At 44.8% G+C, this 27,656-nt stretch overlaps 1 protein-coding gene across 1 annotated transcript; it reads right to left on the bottom strand.

Moving 5' to 3' along the window:
* Positions 1 to 461: 461 nt before the first annotated feature.
* On the bottom strand, positions 462 to 27,656 carry LOC306752296 (kinesin-like protein KIF21A). The gene is made up of 37 exons (XM_079236045.1): positions 27,569 to 27,656; positions 16,442 to 16,664; positions 14,798 to 14,980; positions 13,294 to 13,443; positions 12,677 to 12,811; positions 12,423 to 12,587; positions 11,988 to 12,103; positions 11,664 to 11,859; positions 11,396 to 11,585; positions 10,351 to 10,414; positions 10,011 to 10,217; positions 9,566 to 9,613; positions 8,786 to 8,843; positions 8,564 to 8,675; positions 8,265 to 8,453; positions 7,938 to 8,137; positions 7,729 to 7,836; positions 7,532 to 7,600; positions 7,270 to 7,415; positions 7,026 to 7,170; positions 6,674 to 6,868; positions 5,651 to 5,752; positions 4,960 to 5,125; positions 4,719 to 4,739; positions 3,816 to 3,873; positions 3,267 to 3,321; positions 2,830 to 3,035; positions 2,513 to 2,686; positions 2,314 to 2,346; positions 2,029 to 2,156; positions 1,857 to 1,941; positions 1,661 to 1,750; positions 1,417 to 1,575; positions 1,222 to 1,339; positions 964 to 1,134; positions 661 to 869; positions 462 to 563 (listed from the first exon to the last, which is right to left on the bottom strand). Exons 1-37 carry the CDS (start codon positions 27,610 to 27,612, stop codon positions 506 to 508), a joined length of 4,776 nt encoding a protein of 1,591 aa, XP_079092171.1. The 5' UTR covers positions 27,613 to 27,656; the 3' UTR covers positions 462 to 505.

Raw genomic sequence — 27,656 nt, 5'->3', positions numbered from 1 at the left:
AAGCAAAGCCCCTCACCAAAACCTTTTTTCTTTTCTTTTTTTTTTCTCAGCAGCTAGCGCAAAATTCACTATCGTCTATGCATGGAAGGTATCCATGTTGTCGAGCGCTGAACTAAGGAGAGGAATGTTGAAAAGCATAGGAGAGACTCCTGGATTGATTGAGACAGAAGTCCATATTTGTACTTTAAATTCTGCCGTCTTCTGTCGCAGCATTGAGAGAAGCCGTCCATCGCAGCTGTTGTGCAGTCAGCTCTGCAGGAGACTTGAGAGGCTCCACTTTGATTCGTCTTGACCTTAAATATCAGCACAGCTTGAAAGACTGAGAGCTGTCGCATCTAATTAAACCTCCCTGAAACTGATCCCAGGGGAGCGTCGGTGACGGATCAGTGTTGCTGAAAGAGTCTTCTTCAGTGGGACTCACTCTTCGGACTCCCAACACTTCGTCAGGTCATGGGTGATATAGTTGCTTCACAAATGACACATTTTGATTGGGTAAAAGCCGGTGTCAGTGGACTCCTTCCTCCAGAGAACCTTTGGCCTCCCATATCTTCACTGTGCGGTCACTGCAGAAAAAAAAAAACACAATCACATTTCAAGTTTCAGCGTGTTTCGGTGGAATCGTTTCACTGCCGGGGGCGGGGCGAGCCTTTTGTGACTCACTCTGAGGCGGTGAACAGTTGGCTGCCGTTAGTGGCCATGCCGTTGATGGGACTGTCGTGTCCCCGGACCTCGCCGAGGGGCGCCAGCGAGTCGGCGTGCCAGAGGCGCAGCAGCCCTCCTCTGCAGCCGCTGAGCAGCACCGGGGAGCCCGGCCACTGGCCCGGCATCACGCCCAGGGCGCTGACCCAGTCGGCCTGGGTGCTGACCGACTGCGAGAGGAAACGACAGTTAGTGCACTCTAGCTTTTAGACTTTTTTCTCCCAAAAGTTTGGCTCCACTCTGCTGCCATGTTCATCAGCGTACCTGCAGCAGCCGTTTGCTGCCGAGGTCCCACTTCTTGATGTGATAGTCTCTGGAGCCGCTGTAGAAAACATCCCCGTGCACGGCCAGAGACTCCACGCCGTCCTGATGGGCGGGATCGAACGTCTGGGCGGCGGTGATGCTACCCTGAGCACCTTCTGCCACCTCAAACATCTGGAAACAACGCATGCATCTTATTGTCATAGTTCATGGCGTACACGCAGAAACGGGAAATGCAATTTCAGTTACGTGGTCTCTTACTTTAATATGATGGTCTTTGGAGCCGGTGAGAACAATGTCCTGCCCGTGACCTAATTTGTCAACGGTCAGACACATGACGGGTCCCAAATGGCCAGTAAGCTTCCCGGTGGACACAAATCTAGAGAAAGAAAGGAAAGGAGATGAGTTCTGGCTCGTCTGCTTTGTAAAAAAACTCTAATCTGTGCTCAGACCTACTTGCGGAGGTCCCACATGCGCACAGCATTGCCAGCAGCAGCGTAGAGGAAGGAGCCGGAGGGGTTGAGGGCGATGTGGTTGATCTGACTCTCTCCTGGCGGGATGGATAAACTCCTCACAGACGAGCAGATGTCCCCTGAACCCACCTGGCCTGATGACCTGAACGCAAAGATACGGCCATTTTAGGGGCATTGTACATCAACAATGTCAGCCGCAAAGATGTCAGAAGAACACATTAACTCACGTGAGTGTGCGAATACACTTGGCAGAGTCTCGTATGTCCCACACTTTGATGTACGCAGTGGAAACGGTGAAGACGAGACTTGAAGTGTACCTGAAATAAAACAACAAAAACAAGGAAAAATGACTTGCTTGTACTACTAAATACTACTATTACTGCTACTGGATTTGTTGTATTTGTATTTGCTGTATTCTAGTACCTGACTGAGACAACACTGCTGGGATGATCAGCCAGAGACATGATCTCCTGACCCGTCACCAAGTTCCAGACTTTACACGTACGGTCTGAAAACACAAAACCCATGTTGGAGAATAGACACACACAAAAAAAGCAATATATTTTCTGAGTTGCAAATAATTTGGGCTTTCTACCTTTGGATCCCGTGAAGAGCAGATCATCTGTGGCATCCACGCAGAGAACAGGTTTGGTGTGCCCCTCTGCTACGTAGACACACTGGAGTTTGGCCCCACGGCTGTTCTTCAAAGGGTTGATCACACCTCTACAATACACATGACACGAGGAAACATAGACCCTGTGACTAGTGCTACTACAGTGGATGTGCTACACAGAAATACTTCAGTTTATATTTGAAGAAGAAGAGGAACAATGGATTCCTATTTAAACGGACTCTTGAGACACACTAAGAGGGACATTACCTGTGGCCTTCAAATACAGGCGACTCCTCCAACCTGAATGAGAAACGATAAAAAAATTAAAATAAAATCACATTTCAAAAAGCCTATTATAATCCTTGACTGTCTTTTAAGAGGGTCTTGAGGACTTACACAGCCGAAATGACAATTCTAAGTTTAAAGAAAAACCCATCAAACGTGTATCGATGGCACTTCCACTTACAGCGGTTTGTGGTCACTGCCTTTAGTTTTAGCCTCTGCTATGCTAAGCGGAGATGCGTGCGTGGGCGCTGGGATGTGAGTCGCCGTGGCTCCTTTCTCCTGCGCCCTCCTTCGGCTGATGGGCGAGCGCTCAGGTAGTCTTCTCTCAGTTCCTGTCGGGGACCTGGATCCAGAACTGCAGACAGAAACAATAACACTTCAGCAGGGTGGGAACGTGGATCAACAATCAGCAATACTCTATAACGACTAGGAAAAACAGAGAGAATTATCATGAGATATCCGTCTACCGCTGAGAAAATGGTGCCCCTAAACTCTTACATGCCAGCTGGCCTGGCAGACAGCGCAGATGGGGAAACAGTTTGCTCGCGGTCAGCAAGCGTTTGACCCTGCATGTCGGCCGAGCCTTCCGGGCGCTCCGAGAGGGGCGGCAGAGGGGACGAGAAGTCTCCGGTGGGGGATTCACAGAATGGGTCCCCGCTGCCGGCATACAGCAGCTCCATCTGGGTGGTGGTCCGTCTGCGGGCCTGAGGGAAGAGAATCGTTTGGCTCGATATTCGGCTGACTCACGAGTCAATGGACCAGTTTGTAATTATTTCAAGCCCTATAAATAACTCGTGTCTAATGGAAGAAGTTGTAGTTGTAGGGGCTAAAACAGGACAATGGACTCAAAATTGTATTTTCCTTCAACAGCTTATTGGACATGGGTCTACTAATAAACTTCACAGGTTATCAGATGGCCATGAACAGAACAGTACCTTGCTTCTCGGTCTGGTTTCACCACATAACTTCAATAGATCTGATGCCAGTGTGCTGAAACAAAACACATTTCGGTTACACCCACTATATGGTAACATGTTCAAGACAGGCAGGTTTAAAGTCTTAGTTTAGTATTTTAGGATGCTAGCATTTGCTTATTAACACAAAACGTAAAAAATTAGAGCTGAGGCTATGAAATGTTTCAGTCTGGAATCACACTCGACTTGTAAAAGAAGGAAAAAGCACAGGGGACATTAATAACATAAATGATGGCTTTTCCCATTCAGGTGTCCCAGAAAGACACGTCAGTGAGACGGCGCACGCACACGCACACGCACACACACACACACACACACACTCACACACAAATACAGTACATCAATTGTACTTGCATTTCCCACTATGAGAAAGATCCATTTATTGGAAAAGTTAATAAACATGACACACACAAAATTAACTATTCGTTCTTCTGCACATCTAATTTGAGCATAAAAAGGGCTACTGAACTGTACATGTGAATAAATAGCATGCTGTCTGTCGGTATTTACCTGCCCTCCGCAGCTGGACTGGAAGCGGACTCGTCACTGCTGCTGTCGTCGCCATTCTCTGTGAAAAATTAATTTTGCAAAGCATGAATGTTTTTTCATCAATGGAACAGAACATCTCGTATCAAACTATATTTTCAAGGAATTTTAGCAAAAAGACAACGTCCATTTAAAAATCGAAATAGTACGGCACAACATCAATTGAGGCTTCAGCAGCTGATGACGAGGTCGGGGTTTAGTTTTGGACAACGGGGAACAGAAGGGTGTCGTTAGTTAATGCGACTGGAAGCTACAGTGTTGGAGTATCTTGGAAGGTTCAAACACAAAAAGGCAGACACACAAACTGCCGTGTACACTTTGGCTTTCAGTCTTGCAGCAGCGTGGATCTTTACTGCCGTTTAGTTTGAGTGACCTCGGTAAGTTGGACTTGCTAGCAGGTGATGTAACAGGGGACACTTAACACATCATGCACGTCACGGTAGAGTTATTTCAACTGGGTTAGTTTCTTAAAAGGAGGACGGATGCACACTACAAGATGTATTCGAAATATAATGATCAGAATTAATGCATTAAACATGAAAAATAATATTACGGTCAGAGAGCCACCTTGGGCAAACATATTATTATACAACTACAACTGGTCTTTAGAATTTGCCATTTTTATTCACTTTTTTTTAAAGGTAAAACAAAACGAAATATCATCTATTTTTAAAAGCCCAACGAACCATTACATCTCTTTACAAAAATTAAAAAGGTGGGACCAAAGTCGAAAAAAGGCTCTTTATTTAATCTTTTAATGTATTTCCATATTTGCCTTTAATTTGGGTAAATGTTGTGGACATCTTGTAGTGTGCATGAGCCACGCTCTCTCAATCACAGTCACATTGCTATGCAACTCATACTCACCCGGTGACAGGTAACCTAACTCTGAGTTCACACCGACACACACAGAGAGAACAAACAATCAAATCAAAATCAAACCTCACGGATGAGAAAAAGGGCTACTCTTTATTTTACAGGCCCGATTTTTGTATTTAGAGCTGCGGCCTATAAAATAAAATGTAGCGATATGATGAAAGAAAATAAAAAAAGAAGATGATTGTGATTGGCATGCTCAGACCGGTATGGGTTCGTTGCCCTTTCCTACCTTGCAGAGTGCTGCACAGCAGAGCGTCCAGCTCGGGGTTGATCTCCGCTTTCTCCTTCAGCATGTGGAACAGCAGCTGGTTCTGGGTGGCGCTGTTGATCTCCGTCTGCTTCAAAGTGCCCTCCATCACCTTCATCTGGGAATCCTTCTGAGCCGCCAGCAGACCCTGACACAAGATGACACACAAGATGACACACAAGATGACACACATTCTTTCCAACAAGCAGGCAGGACCTGCAGCACGCTCCTTGCATCTCTACCTTCCGTAGCCTAAGTTGTTGTAATTACTCCCACCTCTTTATTTGTTCTGTCGGTCTTCTGGGTTGACTGCATTACCTCACCGAACCAATTATGTTGCATCAAATCTAATCTTATCTAATCTAATTGAAACCTAATTTAATCAAGTTCCCCAATCTAAAGTCTCATTAAATTAAATTGTATAAAAGGAGCCATGGCTACAAAAGCAGATGAACAGATACAATTGTATACAAGTTATAGCATACATATATAGTATATATATAAGATATGGGCATCATATAAATAGCAAAATATAAGGAATGCTTCATGTTGTCTTATTTGACCTGTACTGGGGTGGGGTTGCATTTTGTTGTCCTAGTACCTGTACTCAATAAGTTGCTTCCAGAATAATAAAGAAACCTGATAACATTAAGTCAGCAAGCGTGGTAGATACCTTACTGATGGCCATATTCATGAAATGGTCCAGAAGGAAGCGGGCTTCTGACAAGTTACAGGAGCTGATTACTGCAGTAACATCCCCCGTGTCTCCTTCCTCCTGTAGCAGAATAAAAACACATCCCATAAAGTGGCATTCTAAGAAACTCACAGGACAAGCTTTCTTGTCAAGAGTGAGACGAGAAGATTAATGCTACTCTCATATCTGTCTGTGAAACCTACGCTAATAGCCTAAACGATGTCAGCTAGCTTAGTTTCCTTGGATAATTCACACTCATAACTCCTAGTGTGCAGATAATCATACGTAAGTGCACTTATTAAAGGACTTTTAATAAGACATTTTGCATCCTAAAACTGTAATTCACTGTACAACGACTTCCCGTTTACATAGTAGGCTGCAGCAGTTGTTGTTATCAAGGACTGCCCCACAGGTATTTAACGTTTCCCCTTACACGTCATTATCGCAGTGCTCCCAATGTGAACCCTGTAGCCCTCAGACTTACACCTGATACATAACTGCACCGTTTTGCAGCAGTGACAGCAGCCACAATTGTGGAAGACAATTTTCACCCTGTTGTAACCGCAGATTGCTCTTTAAGCTCAATAATCACTAGTTAAAACCTTTTTCTGGAGCACTGTGACAGTGGATGTACCATTTGCCCCTGTGAGGTCATACAGAGCAAAAAGCTCTTTAAATAACACCTGTGAAGCTGCATTCATGAACGACTGTTTGGTATGCATCCCTATGTTTTTGGCCGTTTTAATCGGCTGCTTTGCCAGCGGTTGTTGTTTTATTTGAGCCATTGATTCTCTGACAAATAGGCGCCTGAACTGTGCAATTATCTGCTTGTTCTGGACGGGAGCCCTCGGGCAAACAGTTTAGAAATACCAGCTAATGAGATAGTGATACGAATCACAGGGCACTGCAATCACTTACTTTACCTTCAATTATTAGGCATTTAAACTAAAGGCATCCTGACTCCCAAGGAATAAGGTCACCTGGGATCACCCACCACCTCACCTTGGCCTCCTCCATCTGCATGATGTTGGCCTGGCACTCGGCGATGCTGTCGTTTATATAGTCGATGTTGGCGCTCAGAGACTCCAGCTCCTCGTTCAGGGAGGCCAGCGAGCGGTCGGCGTCCGCACCCTCCACCGCCATCTTTTCTCTCTTTCTGGACACTCGCTCCCTCCTCCGGGTCAGCTCCTCCCGTTGCTAATGTGGCAGTTAAGGAAAGGAAAAGGGAACAAAAGAAGAAGAATAAGCGACAATGAAGCCTTTTAAACCAAGTTTTAACAGATCTTTAAAAGCATTGATGGTCAGCATCGATTAGCATTCGAGTACATCTTGAATCTGATGACCTCATGTGTACCTTCAGCAGTCTGTTCATATCCGTCTCCATGTTGGAGATGGTCATCCTCTGCATGATGATGTCGGTGACCCGTCTCTCCAGCGACTGCCATTTGGCCCTCGCTGTCCTGTTGAGGTAGGTACTTCCCAACCGCACTGGAGAACTCCTGAGGGGGAAAGGTATGGCTCTTTCAAAACGGTTTAAAACACACACTCAACCGTGTAACACACACACTGACACACTCGAACACGCTCAGATGCCGCACCTCGCTCCATTGACTGGGGATGCTCCAGATGTCTGCGTCCTTCCCGGGAGGGCTCTATGAGACGACTCCTGGGGAGGCTCGGGGAAGCTCACCTTCCTGCCCACCTTCCCAGACACGGGCCTCACCTGCCGCCTGAGAGCGGTCACCTGACACCGTTCACAAAAGAGTGCAAAGAGTCATTTTGTGTACATGAGAGTGAAACAATAGCGGAAGCAATCCCAGCGATGTTCTCCATACCCTCCCCCATGTGACGGTGTCTCACCTCTTCGTTCTTCCTGCGAAGAATCAACTCCTGTTGTCTTTTCTGGGCCTCCATCTGCTTCAGTTGGTGCTGTAAGAAGGAATGAATATCAGGGAAGAAACAGTGGGAAGGTGAAAGGCTGGTTAACGTGGGTCTACTCTTGATTAATGGTTTGCTAGAACAAACCAAACAAAAGTACATGTTTCCATCCCTCTCACCTCGGCTTTGCGCTGGTCTTTCTTCAGGGAGGCGATCTCCCTGTTCCTCCTGCACTCTGAGGCTCTGTTTCTCTCCTGCTGCTCCTTCATCTGACGCATCAGCACCACCTGGTGGAAATAAAACGCCACACATCAGGAGAAAATCAGCACTGCAACAAGACTAGGGTGGAGGTGGAAACAAAAAGGATAAATGCAACCTATGCCGATACCTTGGTCTTCTTCATCTCGGTCACGTCCAGCTGCAGTTTCTTGAGCTGCTTCTCGTACTGCGACTGGTTCTTCAGCAGACGGGCGTGCTCCTTCTGAGCTGACTGGAGCTTCTGCAGCTCTTTGTTCATGGAACTCAGCTTCCTCTCGTACTCCGTTTTGATCTTCTTAGCCTTCTCCTCCGTACCCGTCTCCACCGAACCTGGAGACGAACAAGGGAACACCGAAACCTTTCATTTTCATTTGCAGATTCCTTTCGTCCCATCCGTTTCAGAGATGTTACGATGCTCATTACGGAAGTCAAGCGTCCGTTTGCATGCGTCTCTTACCCATATTATGCAGCACCTTGTCCCTCTCCAGCTGCGTGTCTCGGATCTTGTTATGCAGCATCGTCAGCTTCTGTTCGTACTGCTGTTTGAGGGTGTGCAGGCGCCGCTGGCTGTTCTCCAGCTCGTCTATCAGCTTCTGCTTGATGGCGATCTCGCAGGTGATGTTGGCCAGGTCGGCCTGGACGTTTTCTGCGCACAAACTCGTCATTAGATCCCGACGCGCCTCTTCAATTTCATCACCTGAACGATGACTTCAGAAAAGAAGCTGTGCATAACGGCTCGTCTAAAGCTAATTTCACCTTTCTCCTCCAGTTCTTCGGAGTCAGAGTCGTCCGAGGTGTCGTCTCCCGGGATGTCAAAGTCCTCCTCCTCTCCGTCTGCTTCCTCGGCTTCTTCGTGGTCGCTGCCCTCCTGTCGACATAAAGAAACACACATGAAATATACAAGAGAAAAAATACACACTCTTGGAAATGTGTCCTCTTTTAATAGCAATCTTAAAGTTAGACTTAGTGATTCTCCACCTCTGCCTCCTCGTCGCCTCGCTCGTGGTCGTTGTCTGGCCCTTCCTCTTTGATGACACTGCAAGAGGAAAAGACTGTGAGCTAACTACCTGCAGAGGTCTTATTCTGTCGCTCGGCTCTGGAATTAACTGCAATTCAAATTACAAAAAAAGAGTGGGTGAAGTGCACATGCAAATGATTGTACACTCGATTGGATCAGGAGCACATGTGGAATGAGTGTATTAATGAATGATTGCACCGTGATTGCATGGGTGGAGACGTTAATGACACACTGGGAGAGACAATGTGATTAACTGATCACTACTAAGACAAGCTGATTTCATTTAAAGAAGGGTTGGCACACACGATTAAGATTTGTTGACCAAATTCTTACATCTAAGAAAATTGTTGTTGTTTTTTTAAATCATTCTTGATTCAAAATTTTAAAAATCCATTTTCCCTCCTTTTTGTTTGAGGGTAAGACAGTACTTATGATATGACTTGATCAACATCTTGCCGTGTGCAGTGAAAAGGAAGACAAAATGGTCAGAACAGAGGGTTAAGAGGAAGAGGTAAGAGCTGGTTAAACTATTTGTTTCCCTCCAGGAGTGTAAACCACCTGTAGGTGCAGAAGAAAATGAGTGATTAGTTTCTCCGGGATCTTAGAAAGGAAGACTCGGGTGTGGTTTTGGACGCAGGTCCACAATCAACTGAAATCCTTTCAATTACTCGGTGCATTTGCACCGCTGGTAATTGAACCAGTTTCACATTTGGCCCAATCCTGGGTGGGTTGTAGCAAACCTGGTGTGTTCAACCTCTTGGTGGTGACTCTCCTCATGTCGCCTTAGTCTTCAGAAAGAGAGAAGAGGGAGGGATGAGAGGATGGGGGGAGAGGACGGTGAGGAGGAGGTAGAGGGGGCAGACGGGCCGCAGAAGTCGGGGCGAGTGAGGGGAATATTACAAGATGGGAGAGAGACAGAGAGTGAGAGAGCAGCAAGAATGGAGAGACTCTCACAAACACAGTGTGTCTTATGGAGATGCAGATGACAAAGACAGATTCCACATTAAAAAGAATCCTGCCAAAAAACGACTGCCAGATAACAAATTAAACACCTCGCTTCTAACGTGCAAAGATCACTCGACACCCAGCCATCACCGCTAATAGCTGTCACTATCGTCTAAATCCAGCCACAAACATCAGGGTGTAAAACTGTTTTTTGCAGGATTAATATGACCCACACTATACCTCTTCTTCTTCTTCCTCTCCTTCTTCTTCAGCTTCTCCAGGCTTTTCTTGGCCATCTCGATGACGTCGCTGGCCTCCCTCTCGGGGATGAGGTGGGTTTGGGAGAAGGCGCCGCCGGGGCCGCCGTACAGCGAGGAGCGAGTGGAGGCCCGGGACAAACTCTTCCTCAGGTTCTCGTTCACAGCCTCGCTTTCAAGAAGTTTAGCTCTGAGAGGGGAAGGAGTCGCACAGCGTGAACACTTGCCAGTTTACCCTGCTGTAAACGGCTGCTTGGTTGAATAATAACACCAAAATACTTAAATTAAATGGAAAGAATTCAATAAATGTGGTCACCACATACCTGAGCTCCTCTATTTCCTTGATGTAGTTCTGAATCATGTTCCCGATCTCCTCACTGCCTTCACCTACAAGCAGAGGCATCACTTTAATTATTTGTGTTACATACATTACCTCCCCTAAAAAGATACTCGCTCATCAGCAGGTCAAAATTTAAATGTGTCCAATAAAAAAAAAAAAATTGCTAAAATAAAACATTCCTAACAGGCTCAGTTTATTTCTTGTGTTTAGTGCTAATTAGCAAATGTAGTGAACACATGCATGCTAGCGCTGTTATTGTAGCATGTTAGCATTCAGCTCAAAGCTCCCCGTAGAGCAGCTAGCATGCTATATATTCTTGTTAATCTTCTTTTTTGTACATTAAAACAATACAATGAATAATGACAATTACATTCCTTTTTTTAATAGCTGATAAAAGATAGCATACATTTTGTACACGCAAGAACTTGTATGCTAATCTGAGCAGCTAACGTTAAATACATTCTGATGTAATTAGTTATGAAGTAGCATTAGCCACAATAACAGTACTAACATACTTCTTTGATGATATATAAAGAAGTATATGATGTATATTATAATATATTGTTGACAAGCCAAGAGTATACTGATATCCAGGGAAATTGTTTAAGAATATGCAACAAAACTAGCTGACTCATAAGGCTTTCTTTTTTGCATAGAAATATCTATATTGGACCATATAATTGCCATATCTAAAATCAGATACACACATATATATATATATATATATATATATATATATACATACATATATATATATATATACATACATATATATATATACATACATATATATATATACATACATACATATATATACATACATACATATATATACATACATACATATATATACATACATACATATATATACATACATATATATATATACATATATATATATATATATATATATATATATATATATATATATATATATATATATATATATATATATATATATATATATATATACACATACATACATACATATAAATATGGTTAGTGTTTCCTACAGTTTTTTTGCCCACCTGCTTTGGCCAGGACCTGGTTGGCCTGGTCACTGAGGATCTGTGTGAGTCTGGCTCTCTGGGCATCGATGGTCTCCTGCATGGCCTTCACTCGCACCCTCAGGTTGTTGTTCTCCGTTTGCAGCATGGAGTTCTCATGGACCAAGTCGTTGATGCCCTCCATGCCGTCTTCACCTACCATACGCTTCCCCTGAGATTCAGACAGAGCGGTTAATGATCATGATGATCGTCTTCTGCACTGATTTTATTTCCTCTATTCATTTCTTACCGTCTTGTACTCCATCAGCTCCATCTGCAGTCGCGCAATCTCCATCCTCAGGGTGCTGATCTGCTGGCTGGCTTTGTCCTGGTTCACCATCACCTTGTTCTTAATGTTCCGGGCTCTGTTGGCGTACTTCAGAGCGTTCAAGGTCTCCATGAAGTCCCGGTCCGACGGGCTGATGCAGGCGATCATCACCGTTTGACTGGAGAACAGATGAAGAACGGAGATCGGTTGCAATGACTTATCTGTAAAACTAATACTCTCTTTTTTGCAGCTTTAGAATACTGGTTTTGACATCCTTCCATATCTGCACTCACAGCGTTTACACACCTGTTGCCACCGAGTGAGTCCTGTAACAGCCGGGTCAGTTTGGAGTCTCTGTAAGGCACGTGAGCGGAGCGCTTACTCCGGTCTCCCAGAGCACTGATGACGTTTCCCAGAGCAAGCTGAGGTGAGATGGGGAAAAATAACAAGTGCATCATTGGATATTTAAAGGGTTTAAGCAAATCCAGGACTTAATGCAATAGGAAGTAAACAACACACAAGTGAAAGACACCATCCATTTGTCGTAAAGTGAAGCTACAAATAAAGACGAATGACAATGAATGAGAAATAAATGAAATGTGCAGTACATGTTCTCGGCCACCTGGGGACTCTCTTGCTCCACAAAAATCACCTGACACTGGTGAACACTGGTGTGTAGTCTTAGAATAACAGATTAAGGCCCCGGTAAAGACAAAAACAATTCTATGGCTGCGTCCTCACCAGCCCACAGTTGATGGAGATTCCCTCTTTGGCTCTGTCCCCTGTAGCTCCAGTTCTCTTCAGTCTCTCAGAACCAGCCAGGTCCACAAAGTGGAACTTGGCCGTCAGCGTTTCAAACTCGTTAATGTCCGTGTCGTTAGTCAGACGGTTGTCTGTCACGTTCTCCTGGAAGAGAAACAAATAGTTGATGGTCAATGTCAATCTAACAAAACGTCAGAAACATTGAAAACATTGAAACAACAGCGAGTACGCACGTCGTTATCGGGAGAGCAGACTCGCACTTGGCACAGGTGGATGGTGAAGATGGCGTGGGAGCGAGAACTCTGCGCGTTCATCTGAGTGCTGGCGGTGGTTCGAGACAGAGCGCCCAGCTTCAGACACTGAATCATCTGTTGGAGGAGAGATAGAGGGAACAGATTGAGGCAGAGGTGGAAAGGAGGCAGAGGGAGGAAAGACAAAGTGTACGGACATCTTTGGGAACTGTATAGCAAATTGAATTCATAGATGTGATATGAAAATACAGCCGGAACTACTGGATTTGCATGAAGTTTTTTTCTGATTATGGTAAACTGATCCTTTTATAAGCAGAGTGGTGGTTCATTTCAGAATAAAATGTTTAGGATGATTTGTGAACCCACTTAAGGGTGTCGTCCCTTCCTGCAATTCCAATGTGCATACAATACGGATTTGAATGAAAAATGTTTTTTGGTAATGCTATTTTGTATGATCGGGTTGTCCTCGTGGCCCCCATTTGTTTGACATGGCACGCTGAAAATGACTGAATCTGGAGCAAAAAAACGTACGCCCATATGAAACTATAATGCTGGACAAACATGGCGTTTAGTGCAAAGTGAAATCTGTGAAAGCCGACCTCAGCGGCGGTTGTGACGGTGCGAGTGGTGACGCCCACGGTGTAGATGCCGCCGTTGGCGTCCTCGTGGATCTTGATGTTGGATCTCTGCTTCCTGGCCTCGATGTCTCGCGTTGAGTCGAACAAGTCCAGCACCTCCTCGTTGTACAACTGGAGAGAAAGATAATACACGTATTGTTGCATGAAGAGCCAGTGTAATTAGTACATCATCAACACTGACATTTGCTACTGGTCCTTAGACCCTTGACTAATATTTTGAGTTCCACTTCGGTGACCTAGATACGTCAGATGCAAATCCTTACTGTACATAATCTGACATCAGTGTTTCCTGCAGGATTTTGTGAGACTATGGTAGGCGGACCTTTAGAGCGGCCCTGAGGCATTTTGTACATTTAAAGTGAGATGCATCCATCTGGTGCAACATTAGAAGATTCTAGACCTGAAGAACGTTGTGCTCCTTTAAACTATTTGGTGCCACTCAAGGAGCCTCCTTAACATTTAGAGGTACTTGTACTTTACTTGAGTATTTCAATTTATTCTAACTTTATACTTCTACTCCACTACGTCTCTGGGGGGAATTTAGTACTTTAAATGTATTTGACAATGTTAGTTACTTACAGTTACTTAGATTCTTAATATAAAACATAAACTATGATGTATTATTAATTATATATTTATGAACATTCGTTATTAAGTACAGTATATAAAGTAGGGCCAGCAAGTTAGGCCGTTGAGAAGTGTACAAATATGTTCACTTCATAATGAAACTGTCGAGGTACAAATTAGATCAAGGTGGGCTCCAGTGGGAAACACTGCACATTCACATTACTGTCATTTTGCATTTATGCAGCAGTCGATATAATATCCCTCAAGGAAGCAGACACATCTGAGCGCACAGGAAAGGTGAAACAGAAATACATAGGCTTTAGCGATTTGGGAGGCTTTCTGCAGCAACTTCCACGCAGTGTGGCGTGACTGACTTTAAAAGCTTTCGCTCGGGGTGAATCGCTATTGGTTCTCCATTATTCATTGGCAACACCTATAATCATCTCATGTTTCTCAATTAGCTCAGCTAAAATTATTTACAGTACTTTAGTGTTAAAAAAATAAATAAAAAGAATTACGTACTTTGATGTCAAAGGCTTCCCAGACTCCTCCCCCCCCAGCTGCTTCTTCAACAGCTGCTAGCATTGACTCGTTGGCGGTTCAAATTAAAGCCAGGAAACGACCACAAGGACAGACTAATGGCCGTTTAATGGCCGAAGGGTCGTCTGGACCCTTTCACAACCCTAAAACCCCGACACCCTCTGCTGACCTTTGACCTCTTGCAGTCTGCATGCTCTCGTTACAGCGAACTAACGGGGCCCAAAGTGCAGAGTTTAGACTGAGTGCTGATAACTGCACCTTAGTTTCAGACATAAACACTCATTTCTGGGTTCATCCTGTGAATCTTTTTGAGTCAGCCTCCGTGTGTGTGTGTGTGTGTGTGTGTGTGTGTGTGCACCTCCAGGAACTGTGCGTTGATCTTGAACTCGGGAACCGGCCTGCCCTGCTCGGTGGCGGCCTGTCTGCGCTCCTCGATCCCTCTGAACAGGTGGTGGACGGCCCGCGGGATGATACCCAGCTCCTCTTCCTCGATGTTGACGTCGAAGCCGGTTCCCATGGTGTAGGTCTTTCCTGAACCCGTCTGGGCGTGCGGGATGAGACAGAGACATCAGGTAACTTTACCACAAAAGTCTATTTCTGCTCTCATTGTGTGTACTTTTCTGTATATTTCAGCAACACATGGTTTCTTAGCTGGGCCATTAAACCATTAGACTGTCGACTGGAACCAGTCTCTGGGCCTCAGAGGCTGGGGTGCAACTCTGAGTAGTTTCACATAGCGGGTGAGGGATCGGAGGGGATGGGGTGGTCACCGTGGCGACAAAAGCAGGAATGCAACATTGAGCTCAAATTCACGCGTCACCCCTCTCCTTCCTGACAAAATGCCTGAAAGAGACCCTGACAGGACTGTGTTTGTGTCTGTGTGTGAGATATATGAGCAAGTGTGTGTGTGCGTGCGTGCATGTGCGTGAGACAAAGATGGTGTTTGTGTGTCCGTCGGTTTTATTCTACCTATTCACCTGTGAGTTTACTACGTTCGTGCACGTGCTCCTGTGTGCGTGTGTGTGTGTGTGTGTGTGCATGTGGCCTCCGCTGCGGTCGGTGAAAAGGCTCTTTGACAGGAAGACAAGGGCTGCAGGAACAATGTGAGAGAAGAATGAACGGGAGGAAGAAGAGCGCAGGGGAAGATTAAGAGGAGAGAGACGCTGTGTGGGAGACAAAATGAAAAGCGGATAGTTTGCTCTCTCTTTCTCTCTCAATGATTTTTCTCTCTTTCTGGACGAGATGCAATAAAGGGTAATATAAAGTATGTTTTATCTAATCAGCTTTGATGTTGTTGCAGCTGCTTTTGCTTCTTCTATTGTCACAGTTAAAGGCCTCCGCTCTACCACAGGGTCCTAAAGATGTATTTTAAAAAAAGTATATATTATTATAACTATTGTAAACTGATTAACACATACACAAAAAAATGAAAATACTTGTTCTCTTTATCCTTGTATGTCATAATGTGCATACTCATCAATAAAGTATATAAAAAAAACAAATACAAAGTATATACTATTCCAGGGGTGGAAGTAACCCTAACGGCTACACCAAAACTGGAAAAGAGTGAAAAAGCTTGTCTGGTTCTGTCCAGAGCTAACAAAGTGATGCCTGATGACTCGTAATCATGTTTTGACTCTGCAGTTAATTTCCCCTGCCCTGAGTATGAGGTGAAGCAATCTGTTCACACTCTGCTTTGATTGGGCGATCAGCCTTTCCATCCCGCCCCCTCTCGGGATGATCTATCAGAGCCCACATAAAGCTGCGGTGGCGAGAGCAGGTCAGAACACGTCAGCTGACTGTGTACTGACAGAGCCGGAGCAGCTGTGGAGCCCCGTTCACTCCCTCGTTCCATGAAATGAAACCAGCTTCATATCACATGCTGCCATAAATCTTGCCGGAAATGAGCTCCAATGACCCCTGGGGCAATGCAGAAGTGGAAACATCAGTGGCTGTGTGTGTGTGTTGATCCACCAGCACGCAGGGAGCCCTGTTGACCGACCTGTCCGTAAGCAAAGATGGTGGCATTGTATCCCTCCAGGCAGCCCTCGATGAGACTCTCGGTGCAGTGCTTGTAGATGCTCTCCTGCTGGGAGTCCATATCGAAGACGTGGTCGTAGGTGAAGGCTTTGTCCTTCCCCAGGAACACCTGCGGCTCCCCGGGCATCACGTACGTGCAGATGTGGCAGCCCTCGATCTTCTCTTTGGCCAGCTGAGGGCGGATCCTGGTGGACAGAAGAGGACAGAGAGCGTGAGACTATTAAACCCAAATATCTAGCCTCCCAAGCCTATAAAGCCTAAGTCACATTTTTGAAATTCACACACTTTTCATATTTTTAAAAAGGCCCATGGCAACTCTGGTCTGTGGATGTGTGGGAGAAGGAGACAGAGCTGTCTGTACATGCATCTGCAGCCGGATCGAGAATTCTTCTTACGTTGTTTCACAAGTTTACTGCTAGGAAAAATGTATCGGAGTACAAAACAGATCCTATTTTCATAGAGCTGCAAGCAGATGAGTGCTGCTACTGTGCAGTGTGTGTGTGTGTGTGTGTGTGTGTGTGTGTGTGTGTGTGTGTGTGTGTGTGTGTGTGTGTGTGAAGGACCACGCAGTGCCAACACACCCTCCAGCAGCCACTGTACACAGTACAGTGCCTTCACTGTTCACGAGAGAGAGAGTTCTGGATAAACAGTCCCACCCTGGATTTCATTAAGGAATCACTCTGTTTAGTGCAAATAAACACACTGTTATTACATCATTTCCTCCCATGATGCACCTCTGCCTCTCATCGCTGAACTCACTGTCCACCTGAAGAGGAAGTGGGAATATTGGAGGGATATTATATGGACATATTGGGAGCACTCAAATATCGGAAAATATTTGAAGCTTTGACAGAAAAATTCGAAGATTGTATACGGGAAACTGAAATACTAGAAATACTATTTGACATGCCTTTGGAAGAAAAAAAGAGGAAATTTCCTGCTAGGGATACATTTTGTAAGCACTCCATTTATTTCTCCAAGACTACAGTTATAATGGAGCCAGATACATGGGAAAAATATTTGAAAAAAATTGACAAATGTCTGCTGCTGTTAATGTGTAATGTGTGGCGCTTTAGATAAAGTTTGTATTAATTGTGTGCAACAGCTATTGGACGGTTGCTCAAGCTCTCCGTTCACACCAGGGATCAGTGCGTTTATTCTACAAAAGTAGCAAAGATAATTCCATAAAAATACATGTGCATACCACAGGTGAGCCCTCACAAAGGTTACTCTATGTGTATTTAAAATGAGTAGATTCACTAACGTGAAATGTCTCCCCCTCTAACGTTACTCATTGACGGCAGTCAGTCAAAGCAACGTTACAAAAGAATATCACAATTAAGGATAACTTCACACCCCCTGTGTCCCCGGTCCCCTGCAGAGTCAGAAAAAATGCAAATGAGGGTCATTCTGTGACAGAATATGAATTAAACCAGAATAAAAGCCACTTTTAAACATGCAAACTTAATCAAAGGAAAAAAAGCATCTTCACACATATTACTGGGACTTTGCCGCTACTGTACGTCACTTAACACTGAAGTGCATTCTAGGTCATCAGCAGGTAGCCGAGCAATATATTCCTCGCAGGTTACTCAGAATAAAAGTCGTAAAAAAGTGAGTACTCGTGACTTTTGAGGCGGCAAATATCGCACGGTTTTAAGAATGTGTTATTTTTATTTCGCAGACCAAACAACACGTTGACTCAGCTGCATGTGCACTATGTGTTTTGTGTGCTGCCATGAAAAGTAAAGGCTCACAGAGTCTAGAGAACTTTGGAATGGCCTGAAAGGACAGTATGTGTGTGTGTGTGTGTGTGTGTGTGTGTGTGTGTCATCAGATCCCAGCTATTTTAGCAGACTCTATCTGGGATTACAGCGCTGATGAAAAAAAAACAGAGCAGAGGACCACTGGATCCGAGCTCGAGGAGAAACTGTACACCTGCAGAGCATTACTGTCAGCTTTGTGCTATGGGCGGCAGAATTGCCCATTTATATCAAGAAATGATAGATGTGAGGTCAGCCTTTCATTATCGACGGCCAAAGCAGATGAAAGGAGTCATAATGTGGACATGTGATCCGACCAAAGCAGTGCAATCCCTTTACCTGATTATTGATCGTGTAGCTTGTACGACAAACTCACAGGAAAAACAGCCGAACAATAAACACTGTTCATAATTGTTTTTCATTTTTCTTAATTCAGGGAATGAAATTCCTAGAAATAAACTGACCCAATGTTTTCATCTGCTTAGTGTAACCCTTAAAATAATTACACTTTTGAGTTTATAAAAACTTGCACTTTAACTGTTTTTACTTTTTTAACTGTTTTTGCACTATGTTGATATTTTGTCTATTTGTTAATTTTTTAACTGTTTTTGCACTATTCACTTCATATCAGACAGTAGAGAAACATAATTGCAGGTCTTCTGTATGTTTGCACAAATGGAAGAAGTGACAATAAAATTGACTTTGACTTTTGGTTTCCTTTCCTCTACTTGCTGAGCTGCTTTTAACCTTATTAAGATATCATCTGTAAGAAAAATCTGGCTCAATATTTGCCGTTAAATCATCCGCTATGTTGACCAGCTAGTCACTAATTTCTGTTGTTGGTTGCCAGGCAGGACATGATTAGACGTGAGAGCTTTTTTTTGTTGCTAAAAACAGCTGCCTGTTGCATCTGGAAATGACGATGATGATGATGATGATGATGATGATGATGATGAGAGCAGTGAGTGTGAACCAAAACATAAAAAGTTGCGGGCCTCAAAACCAAAACAATGGGCCGAAAGACGCCTTTCAGATTCACACGAAGTGATTTGACCCATTGTTCACATCGAAATATGAATTAAAACTGAAGGCGACGGGGCGGCTCCACCGCGTGACGCTGACGTCACGGGAACAGGCGGTGTGGTTCGGTCGTCTGGCTGTGATCTGGCGGTCGGCTGGTTGAGGGCATTACAGGAAAGAATCTGCATTAATCCCTTTGGCCACCTTCCCAAAACCTGACACAGAGCCATTCCTGTAATCCAGAGCAACAACGGAGGCACTCACTGCTGCTTATATTAAGGACATTAAGTCACTGTGCCATTGTTCTCCTTCGGCAACTTGAAAGAAGTGTAACGTAACTCCGATTCCAACGTGAGACGGCAACGAAAATGCAACATTCATTTTGGTTTATACGAAGTCAACGGTCGCTCGTTCCACAGAAGAACAAGTCCGCACAAACGGAGCGCCTTTGAGAATAAAAGGCCAGTCTCCCGATTGTGTTCGTCTCCACAGAGTGATGCAATGTTTGTTTTGTGTGCGACGTCCCCCCGGGTCCCCCATACATAGAGGGACAGACTAGAGAGGGAAATGAATGCATTAGAAAAATGTTTAGAGATAAAGAGAAAAGAAAGAGGGTAAAAAAGAGAAAGAGACTTAGACGTAGTGGTTACAGCCCAGACAAAACACTCATGGCAATCTTCGCATTAGGAGGCGACCACAGACCTATTATCTGTCTAACGATGGCCTTTCAACAGAACAAGGCCATCAGAAGGAACTGGTTCAGCCCGGACTCAAAAGGGACCAATGTTTCAGACTTTCATCAATGTACTCCAAAGAAACAAGACATCGAGGAAGATTTAAATCTTCTACCTGAATCTTCTAATCTTAAAAATCCTTACAATTCTTAAAGCATGACAGTAATTCTTAAGGTGCCAGGGCTGCAAATGCTAACGTTATCATGCTAACATTCTCACAACAAGCAGCTGGGAGCGACGCCATTTTGCCATAGTGGTCACGCGGGGTGTTGCAACTTTGGCATTGGACGCCGATCTTGCACCAGGACCCTAGACAGATTCTGAGCGCTGAAATAAATGAAAGCACATGGCCGCCTTAAAAATATAAAGTCATTTTTAAGACACAAAACTTTCTGATGGTGTGTAACGGACCTCAGGTGAATAACGGTCAAGCGTGTCTTTGCCTGGGCCGTTTGAGCCCTGCGGCACAATGAACCCCTATTTTGAGTATTTCTTGAACGTGTGTGTGTGTGTATTCACAACTAATACAAGTCCCGGCATCACTAACTGTAAACAGGTGAAGGATAAGCTCGGTGTGAGGCGCGTCCCGCTGGTGTATTATTAGTGTGACTGACTTTAGCTGTGATTATGATCTGGCAGGCCTCACTCCGGGGTTTCAACCCAAAACACTCTTTTTTTCTCTCCTCCTGGCGGGATGAGGGCTCTGCCCTTCAGGGCTGTGGAGCCTCACAGCGATAATCCACCTTCTAGAGTGACACACGCAGGCTCCTCTCAGGCGGGTTTCTCCAGGAAATGTAACCCTGCCACTTCCTAAATGTGCACAATCACACACACACACACATAGAGGGGTATGCCTCAACACTTTCGTACCCATGCACGCGCAACGGCGGGTTTTCGGGTAGATGTTCACGAAACTCATTTGCGATCGTTGTTGAATTACGTCGCACAGACGCTTAATCGTCGCTTGCTACAGTGTCAAGAAACTATTATTAATATTACCGATACAATGTGAAAATCCCCACTCACAGGTACACACAGATCAGGGCCCCCGAGGCCGAGGGAAAACCTTCGTGTCATAATAAGTGCTCGACACATTAATCTGCCATGACAGTTTTTCAGCCGCTTTGAGGGAACGCTGAGAAGAAGAATCCTAAGACTAAGAGTGGAGAGGATTAGAGAGATACTTTTACACAGGAGTATTTGCCATGAGGCACTTTGTATTATGACGTAAAGATGTGTTTTATGGATGTACAGGAGGCGGACAACCAACTAAAAAGAGAAGAAGAAAAAAAAAACTTACAGTAGCACAACTATTTGAGTAGCTTACATTTTCTTCATCTTGGCTGTACCCGTCAGTGTGAATGTACTCATGCAACGTATGCAAAATAGATAAATGGAAGCAAATTTACATTCCATATTGTATTGTGCTGAGATAGCTCGTCAATAAAATAATAATAAGTTAACTTTTAGTTGACTTTTTTTTAATCCAAACAATGACTTTTCATGTCAGGGTGTTATTCCAATCTGACCACTGAGGTAGAGGTGCAATTAGCATCACATACAGTATAGTCACATAGACCTATTCGCACCCATTACTAATGTACAGACAGACACACACACACACACACACACACACAGCGGGGCTTTGTCAGCCTCTCCCATGTGACGGGCCCCGTTCGGGCTCCTGCTCTCAGTCTCATTACTGCGATTACAGCGACAGCCTGAGAAACAGGGCGCTCCTCGTGCTTTACCAGAAAAGAAAAAACAGACATCATCATACGCCGTCGCCCTTGGTTTGGGAGACGTCATACTGTGAAACTTTAGAGGGGAGTTAAACTGATGAAAACGTCAAATCTCCACCGGTTTGAGAATTGAATCTGCCACAAATAATCAGAAAGCTCTCCTATTCAAACTAGCAAACACAAAACACTGAAACACTGGAACACACGGCTACACACACAAGAACAAAAATAGTCTTGAGATCATCTTGGATCCTTATCCTGGCAAAAATAACAGATACACAATATGAAACAAAATATTAATACCCCTCTGCTGACCTAGAGTAATGATCAGCAAACAAGTAATGAGGAGACGCTGATAAAAGAAGAGGAAATGAGTCAGTCCATCAGCACCAGCTGCTGATCTCATCCTTCCTGAAACACAGGCGATCAAATCGCCTACTGACATCACTGCGCCTGACAACCAGCCAATCAGATCGCTCTCCGACCGCTCCTCCGCATCATCACTGGCAACAACGAAGCCTGACGTTTCCTTCATTCCTACCTTCCGAAATCTAATCCTCTGTAATCTCATTTTTGGTTTAGTGTGGAGGGTCAAACGCCATGTGCAGCCGGCGCCGAGTGACTCAGCAGAAACCGGGAGGAACATCTGAGCCCACAAGGCTGCAGACAACAAGACGGCTTTCTGCTGACTCATCGCCTGCCCTCATCTTGTGCGGTCACTTATTTTGGGATATTTTCCATTTAAAATTCATAAACTCAGATTATCCTTAATGTCACGTAAAATAATCTGCAACCCGCATTGCCTGCTATATCTCTGAACTGACCTAATTTGGCATTAAAGGTCCAGTTCACCCTATTATTCATGCAACATCTATAATAGTGGATATATTTAAAATGATATATTTTATATATTTCACATAAATATATTTTTTTGTTATTTTATGTATTTCTTTTACACTTTTACACAGCATCTGGCCACTCTTCAATAATTTAGTTTTGAGCTGATCAAAGCATCAAACAATCATTTATATTCATGTTAAACATTACGAATTAGTTAACTGAGGCAAAGACGTGTCGGCACAAGTTGTCCCAAAATAACACACACACACACACACACACACACACACACACACACACACACACACACACACACACGCACACACACACTAACACACAACTCTGTTGAAAAGCTTCTATTTGTACCACTGCAAGAACGCCTTTAGGTTCGGTCATGACATCCTTATGTAACAATATGCACGTACACACACGCAGCTCTTTTATAGCACATCAGGCAGCAGGTGCACTTTTATATTTGTGTTTGCGTTTGTCTGCTGACCGCCGTCTAATGGCCGCCCAGAGCAAGCGGCAGCGCGAGGAGGCAGAAGTGATGTAGATAACGGTCAGTGGTAGAAACGGCCCCTCCACAATGAGAGACTACGGCTTCACCTCACTACAACTCAGCAGGACAGTCTTTCCATTGTCTGGCCTGCTGCTCTTGACATCAAGAGCCCATCCATTGTAATCACTCTCTTCAGTGTTCTTCTGGAAGCGCCGAGCTCAAAAAATTAAGGATGCACTGGAAAAGTCTTTGTTGATGGTTTTTAGTGACAAAATGTCAGGAAAAGGACATTCATATTTTATTTCAAATCACCATTTGGCATCTGGCTTTTCTCAGTTTACTATAAAATCCACTAACTATATCCTGTTTAGAATAAACACACATGTAATAAATGCATCAGAAGTGCAGAAGGGACATTTGCTGCCAATTTAGTATCCGTGTTTATTTAGTATTGTGCTGGTGAAGTGTTGCTCTTCCAGTGGATTGGAATGAATGTTTTATGACCAGGATGCATCCTGGATGTCACCGCTTGGTGACAAAACTCACGCCGGCTAACAGGAAGCGATGAAGACGTACGCCAAAGACCTTGAACCTGTCTTTTCCGTCACACTCCAGCGTGAATAACAGCTGGCGGTGACGTCACAGAGGGCTTTTGGGAACGAGGGCAGGAAAAAGGTCAAGAGAGTGTTCTGCTGACTCGGGGTTTCAGTCCCACTCTCTCTTGTTCCGATGGCTGACTGACCGGTGTCCATTCACAGGGCCGGCGGCGCACAACCCGAACCTTGAAAAGGACCCGCGGTTACCATGGTGACAGCTGAAAACAAGCATTGTGACGGGGGTCACTGATCACAGCTCTGTCCTCTTCCTGGGTCAAAGGTCGCCGGGCAGGAAGGAGGGAGAGGTCGACGGTGGCGTAGCTTGGTGGCTGTCAGGAGAGGGCGTATGAGGATACCACACACACACACACACACACGCACACACGCACACACGCACACACACTCTCTGGACTTCAGATGAAACGCCGGGTAAAAGCAGTGGAAGAATGAGGGGAAAATGGCACAAAAACCTTGCTTTGCATGAAGGTAGGAAGTGGGAAAAGGCTTGGTTTGAAAATACAGTTACACTAATTATAATTCAAAGCTTTTATTTGTAAATAGAAGAAAAGAAAATCCATATTGAATTAGCCTTCGCCTAGTTAGACAGAAGTTATTGAATAACTCAGTAAGAGCGATATCACATGACAGCAGCTTGCAGATGGCTTGCAGCATGCTTTGCTTTTGCGTCTCAGTTCACTTGAGTTGGTTTATGAATATTTATGCCGAATATGCTTGGACACACACACAAGCACAAACAATGCTTTTGTATCATGGCAGCAGGCGCACAGCCTTTGCCCTCAAACACAATCCCCAAAAAGGTCAAGAAGGTGGGACACAGATCTGGAACAAGGTCCCTGAAAGCTGCAGGTCTCAGCTCCTTTAAATCCAGATTGAAGACTTTTCTGTTTGCTGTTGCCTTTAATTAAACCACATTCAAGGATATCAATTTCTGCATCTCACTACTGCATTTTATTTCTTAAACTGCACGGCAACTTTTATTCTATTTTTTGCTTTTTGACTGTTTTTTAATGTTTTAAAATGAACGTTCTTAATTGTTGCCTTGCCTTGCCAACATCTAGTGTGCGTTTCCCAGACGCACTAACCTGCAAGCATATGTGATGCGCAAGTGTATGCATCTAAATAAAGAGGAAGTGTCTCTGTTTACCGAATCCAACGGTGTACGAAACCAGATTCCTGCCCCGCTGGCTCTGAATCATTCAAGCTGCACTTCAAGGATATTGACAAACCAATAAAACACACGAGTGGCTCCTCCAGGCCAAGTCTGTGACATGACTTGGCAAAAATCCTTGACTTCCTGTATTGTCTTATCGTGGAGTACGGGACGAGATAAACATATATGTGAACCCATATATTGCGTGAAGGAAAGGAACACATTCACACAGGGGGACAACCCAGTCAACACTAACTGTGCGTGTGTGTGTGTGTGTGTTTGCTGAATCATCCAACAATGTGCCACTGAAGTGACCCATCTGTACGCTGTCAGGCGTGTTAATCATCAAAACCACAGATGCCAGCGCAGCACACACACATCTGATCTCACTGAAGTCCCATCAGGAGGCAGAGTACGCTTCTGAAGAGCAAGTAGGCTTTTTTTCAGTTACATCATCTTTCCAGTTATGAATCAAAACGACAACAACAAAAAAAGAGTCCCAGAAACCCCTTTTCCCTCTGTTCAGGCCCCGGACTCCCATTTCTTTCTTCTTCTGCCTAAAAAAAAAAGCATAAAGAAGCATTTCATCGCTCTGGACATGTTGGGATGGGGGATTAGGAACTTGAGGACAGACAGCATTAGCCTCACAGGCTGAGGCAGGAACTGGTTGGCAACCTGCGAGCTGATTACCACACACACACACACACACATACACACACACACACACACACATACACACACACACACGGCCAACTAAACTATTACAGAGCCTTTAAGATGCTCTGAAGTTTAAGTTCACCGCACACTTTAAATAATTACAATGTTGCCACGGGCGATTAATCGAGCCAAAAACACCCCGACACGTTTGATGTTCAAAGGGTTGAAACCGGCGATTCAATAGCAGACGGAAAGGTGTGGCTGACTTTTAGAGACGGCGAAGGGAGAATCGATGGAGAACCTAAAGAAAACATGAAGAGTTTGGGTTTCTTAAGGGCTCGTCTTCGTCGATATCATTGATGTCAAAACCACAGAACATATCAAGTGTGTGATCATGTGTCGGCTAGTCGTGGGTTTTATCTGAACCATTTCCTCTGACAGCAGAATTAGGCGACAATCCTCTCGGAGTTCGTCCCTGTGAGCGACGCCCTGCAGAAGATGCAGATAGTCTTGGTATTCATTGCACATGCTGGCTCACCGGTGGGGCCTCCTTTAGGACACCCGAGAGGAAATGTCATCAGGAACGTTATCATCCCCGCCAGGGATTCTGTTACTCAGAATCCAAATGTGTGCGGTTGGAAACGGCCTCCACTCCCCCATGCAAACGAGGAAGATTAGGGAGGGGAAAGGTCTCAGTGACAGGAAGCGGATCACCTTGAGTGAGTGTGTGTGGGTGTGTGTGCAACAGGGGATGAGTGACAGAGCACTTTCAGGCTCTGAATGCTGACTCTGCACCTCCAACCAGACCCTGACTCAGGAGTAAAGGTCTTCGTATTGATTGTAGTCCTGTGGAGTCACACAAAGAGACTATGCTGGTTCAAAATGACCGATTGATTGATTGACTTATATGAAGGAGTGACGAGAACAACAGAGGAATAGAAAAGGCAAAATACATGAAAGAATAAACCAGTGAACAGCCGACCGGCCGTCAATGAGACTAAAAGGTGAAACCCAGCAAGCAAACAAGACAACGGAGCTCTACAAATAATGAATGAAGCCTGAGCTTTCTAAGACGATACAATAGCAGGTAGTTTCCATTCAAAGAGACAAACACACACACACCTTCCTGTAGCCGTGTGTGTGTGTGTGTGTGTGTGTGTGTGTGTGTGTGTGTGTGTGTGTGTTCTTTGGAACTGTTCTACAGCAAACCAGAAAAGCAACTATTGAGGAAGCATGCACGGCAAATGACATCTTTTTGATGAAACTATACGGCACTGAAGAACCGGAGTGCATGATGGGATGTACTGGCCCCGGTATGGTTTATTATCTATGACAGACGGAGAGAGAGAGAGAGAGAGAGAGAGAGAGAGAGAGAGAGACAGTAAACACTGGAGTCCTGGGTCAAAGTCTGAATGCACAATTACAAGCTGGGGCAGAGAGAGGGAGGAGAAACGTGATATGGGAACAAGCTTTTGTCCTCTCGCTTCCACTGATCCAGTTCACATCACACACACACACACACACACACACACACACACACACACACACACACACACACACACACAAGAAGCTCTTCTGAGAAACCCTAAAGTGAGCCGAGGCCAGGCGGTAACTATCTCAGCTCGTCTGCATGGATTGGCCGAGGGGGGTCAAAGGTCAGATCAGAGCAAACGGACTGGAACCCAACACACCCCAAAAAAACAAACGCAGTCATCACTTTAAAGCTCAGTCTGCACAATAAGACGTTGCTCTGCCTGCAGGTGACACACTGTCAGTCTAATCCCTCTCCATTCATGAATCCACTACACATGCAGCGCAGGTATTAACAAAAGAAGCTCATGCAATCTCGAGCCACCGGTCTAAAGTGCGCGAGTACGCAGGAGCGATTTTGCGGCTTCAAAATAAAAGCACGTTTGGGGAAGGAGTGGTATTGTTTTGAAGGGACAGAAGAAGAAGATGGATGTATTTAATGTGGTGTCCGAGCCAGAATAAAAGCAGAGACGACACGTGCACGGCCGTGGCAGGTGGGGAGCATCTTCGAGGGTCTGCCGCTGCATCCTCACTCACCTCAGGGCGACGCGCACCGAGCTCTCATCCGGCCCGCCGCTCATGGTGGAGAGTCCGAACGGTCCGCTTATGAATAGCTTGGTTTCCC

The sequence above is a fragment of the Taurulus bubalis genome (genome assembly GCF_910589615.1).
Source record: "Taurulus bubalis genome assembly, chromosome: 20".
Classification (NCBI taxonomy): Eukaryota; Metazoa; Chordata; class Actinopteri; order Perciformes; family Cottidae; genus Taurulus; species Taurulus bubalis.
Note: the sequence above shows the minus strand (reverse complement) of the source record. Positions and strands in the feature narration are given on the sequence as shown.